At 44.6% G+C, this 4,391-nt stretch overlaps 1 protein-coding gene across 1 annotated transcript in view; it reads right to left on the minus strand.

The window, feature by feature from the left end:
- Positions 1-1,581: 1,581 nt before the first annotated feature.
- The window catches only part of LOC117940128 (beta-1,3-galactosyltransferase 2), a 5,874-nt gene continuing 3,064 nt past the window's right edge, over positions 1,582-4,391 (minus strand). The window contains exon 2 of the mRNA XM_034865531.1: positions 1,582-3,000. Coding sequence (XP_034721422.1) covers positions 1,800-2,993 — 1,194 coding nt within the window. The 5' untranslated portion in view covers positions 2,994-3,000 and the 3' untranslated portion in view covers positions 1,582-1,799. The remainder of the gene's footprint in view (positions 3,001-4,391) is intronic.

The following is a 4,391-nucleotide window of genomic DNA, read 5'->3' on the forward strand; positions in this document are numbered from 1 at the left end:
ACTGAGCTGAAGCCATATCACACACACACACACACACACACACACACACACACACAGTGTGTCCATATATGTATATATAAAATAGGTGATATATAGAAATATATCTATCACCCATTACCCTTTTTTTTTTAAAAGGTTGCCTGCCATTCAAAACCTACATGCTATGAAATCTGTCATACACACACACATTCAAAAAACATTTGCATACAATGCACATTTTGCTCAAATATTTTCATATTTTCAGTATTTTTAAAACACTGTATTTTAAAGAATGGCATCCTTTAGTGCTCCGTTTTACAATTCATGTTACAAATGTTTAAATGTTCCTCCAACTTTACCTTTGAGGTGAAAGTAAGAGGTGGTGTTGGACTGTCCCGCGTTATAGAGAGAGGTGTTTCTAGTATTTTGTCCTCTGAGGAGAGCAGAATATTAAAAACACCTGTAATTAACTGCAGGGATTAATCGATTAGGTGTAAAAGAATCGTCAATTATTTAGAGAAACTATTAATTAGTTTGATTTTATGAAGAAAAGCTTCCAGCTTCTTAAATGTGAATATGTTCTAGTTTCTTTGCTCCACTGTGACAGTAAATTGAATGTGAATTGGCCAGTCAGTGTATGTAATCAACAGACTGTCATAAAATCAAGACGTAATCCACCTAACTTTGGACCAGGAGCTGAGAAAAGTCAGACTTGTTAATTAATATAAGTCCTTATTTAGCCGTCTATGGTGAAATCTACAAGGAACAGTTGGAGCTGTTCAGGATTTTGCAGAGCTAGCAGTGATTAAACTAAGCCTTGTAGCAATGACTACATCGTAGTGTAAGGAGAAGTACTTCCACTCTTGGTTATGGGTGACCAGAGTACAAAGTCCCATGATCCTCCGGGGCCTGCATTGGACGAGATGGTAAAGACATGGTTCTGCCTGTGTGGAGCGACCTGATTGGTCAACAAAGTTTGGGTTGCTACAAAATGGTTGTTGGGATCCGCTAACGTGAGTGGCGCTGCATCTTATACACATGTTTAACTGTTAGAAACTGCTCTTTAATGTTCAATTTCTTGTACTGCACTTTGACTTTTATTATTTTAAATCTTTTTATGTAAAGCACATTGAATTGCCCTGTTGCTGAAACGTGCTAAAGGCTACAAATGAAGCTGCCTTGCCTTATCGTTGTTACCGATTAGCAGCAGTGCTGCAACAAGTCTAGCTTTGCTAGACCATCCGCATGCTGCGGAGTGGAGGAGTGTCGGGCGAATCCACAAAGCATTCTGGGATGGGAGAAAAACGTGCTCTGGTTTAATGCCATTTCTTTAAAGCAATCACAATCGTCTTGGGCGGAGCCATGGCGCCTCTGCAAAAAAAAAAATCGCCTCGGGAAGGAACTTGTTTTGGTGGAACATGTGTTCGTTCAAAAGTAGTCGTGCAACAGAAAACTCAGATTGGACAGATGGTCTAGCTAGCTGTCTGGATTTACCCTGCAGAGATCTGAGGAGCAGGTAACCGTGGTCCTCAAGAATCCACCAGAGGTCAGACACAGAGACAAATGACATACTGCGTTGTCGATGTGGACTGGGCACACTATAAAATGTCAGAAAACGGTGCCCCAAATGACGTCTTCAAATGTCTTGTTCTTCACACATCTGAAAGATATTCAGTTTACTGTCACAGAGGAGAGACAAATATTCACATTTAAGAAACTGGTATCAGAGTTTTTAATCTCCATTGAAAATTAAGGAGACTCAACACTAATACATGTAATAGTTGACAGATCGAATAATCAACTAATCTTTGCAGTTCCAATCAGCAGTATGGACCTGGTTTTTTAAAGTCTTTCCAAACACTCACACGATTGGTGTTTTCATATGTTGTGGTGGCAATGAGTCTAGAGTAAGCACAGCGAGTGTACCACACAGGATTCACTTGAAAATATCTCCAATTTGGGGGGTCGGTGGGAGGGATGCCCAAGTACTCCATACAAAACCCCAAATACACGTCCTCAATGTAAAGAGCAGTGATGTGTCTGGAGGCCCCTACGAGCTTTTTAGGGAGGTCGAGAGACAAAACGTAGCCCAGACCCAGAGCGTAACGCGGGTACTGCGGATGAGGAAAAAGCTCCACAGGTATGAACCACTTTGACTTTGGATCTCGCAGGACCGCGGCTCCTCTGGCCACGAGTCCCGTCATGTAGTTTGTCTTCGGAGCGGTTAACAGCATGTTGACGAGATTGGGCACGTTCAGAAACATGTCCGAGTCGATCTTCATGGCGTACGAGACGCCGGCGGAGCAGTGGGCGTCCAGCCACTCCAGCATCACCATGGTCTTGATGGTCAGGTTCTTGTAGCAGTCCAGGAAGTCGCTCTGGATCAGGTCTCGGTGCTCGGCGCTCTCCTTCAGCAGCTGCTCCTGGAGCTGTGGTGCTCCATCTCCGGATTGCTTGCCCAACAGGAAGAACAGCATCACCACTTTGCCGTGAACAAGACTCTCGCCTCCCCAGGTGCTCCTGATGATGTCACGGTGCGCCCTGTTGTGGGGCGCCACTGGAACCATGAGGACCACGAAAGGCTTCTCCTGCTTGCATTTCTCTGGCTCGTTTATGATAAAGTGGTACTCGTAGGGGTATTCCACTATGTACGGGCTCAGAGGGTTGGGTGTTGGCAGCGGTGACATTGTTTGTTGGGCCGATGAAGCGTTTGTAGTCGTTTGATTCGCGCCTGTTGCCATTGACAATGTGATGTTCTCATTTTGAAGAAGTGCAGTCACAGTTCCTTTAGATGCAGGTGTGCTCGTGTTAACACCAGCTGGGTGGGTAGCTCCACTTTGTTTCGGGTTTTTCAATTGACGCCACAATGTTTTGGGGTTCAAATCGAACAGCATTTGCTCTTTGTTTGTGTTGTAGAAAAAGAAAACGGTTCCCAGCACCAGGATGACAAGGAACCAACTGCGACAGGAACGACACCATCTCCTTTTCTCTGGCAGGTCTCCAGCTTCCGTCATTGCCGGTCTGAAAGCAGAGGTGGAACAAAGACAAGTTCACCAATCCTCACGCATTTCTTGTCTGTGACACTTCATGAGCAATGATATTCATCTGACAGCTTTAGTTAGATTAGTGACTCAGAATGTTCTCAATTAGGGATCTAACAAAACAATGAACTCACAATCTGACACCATTCACAATGCGATTATGTCACAGTTTCTTTGAACCTTTGTGTTGTCCTCGAGTCAAATTTGACACATTTTACATTTTTAAATTGTTTTAAAACAGCATTTCGACTCAACTTTGACAAACCAGTCTGTGATTCACTCAGAATCCTCTTATCTCAACCATTCGTCTAAATAAGTCATAGTCATGACCAAAAGGGCTGGCGTCTCCCTTGGAGATCGGGTGAGAAGCTCAGTCATCAGAGAAGAGCTCGGAGTAGAGGCGCTGCTCCTTCGTGTTGAAAGGAGCCAGTTGAGGTGGTTCGCCTCCTGGGCGCGCCCCTAGGGAGGTGTACCAGGCACATCCAGCTGGGAGGAGGCCTCGGAGAAGACCCAAGACTAGGTGGAGGGATTGTATCTCCAACCTGGCCTAGGTACGCCTCGGGATGCTCGGGAAAGGGAAGTTTGGGGTCCCCTACTGGAGCTGCTGCCCCCGCAACCCGTTACCGGAGAAGCAAACAAAGATGGATGGAAGGAATTCACAATTTCAGCTTTTTTTTCAAACTCAAAAATTAGGTGTAATGGGGTGCCCGGATAGCTCAGTTGGTGGAGCAGGCACCCACATATACAGTGGTGTGAAAAAGTGTTTGCCCCCTTCCTCATTTCCTGTTCCTTTGCATGTTTGTCACACTTAAGTGTTTCGGAACATCAAACCAATTTGAACAATAGTCAAGGACAACACAAGTAAACACAAAATGCAATTTGTAAATGAAGGTGTTTATTATTAAAAGGTGAAAAAAAATCCTAACCATCATGGCCCTGTGTGAAAAAGTGATTGCCCCCCTTGTTAAAACATACTATAACTGTGGTTTTCCACACCTGAGTTCAATTTCTCTAGCCACACCCAGGCGTGATTATTGCCACACCTGTTCACCATCAAGGCATCACTTAAATAGGAGCTGCTTGACACAGTAAGGTCCACCAGAAGATCCTTAAAAGCTACACATCATGCAGAGAACCAAAGAAATTAGGGAACAATTGAGAAAGAAAGTAATTGAGATCTATCAGTCTGACAAGGGTTATAAAGCCATTTCCAAAGCTTTGGGAATGCAGCGAACCACAGTGAGAGCCATTATCCACAAATGGCGAAGACATGGAACAGTGGTGAACCTTCCTAGGAGTGGCCGCCCGCCCAAAATTACCCCAAGAGCGCAGCGACGACTCATCCAAGAGGTCACAAAAGACCCCACAACA

Source organism: Etheostoma cragini, chromosome 1 (assembly GCF_013103735.1).
Source record: "Etheostoma cragini isolate CJK2018 chromosome 1, CSU_Ecrag_1.0, whole genome shotgun sequence".
In the NCBI taxonomy this organism is placed as follows: domain Eukaryota; kingdom Metazoa; phylum Chordata; class Actinopteri; order Perciformes; family Percidae; genus Etheostoma; species Etheostoma cragini.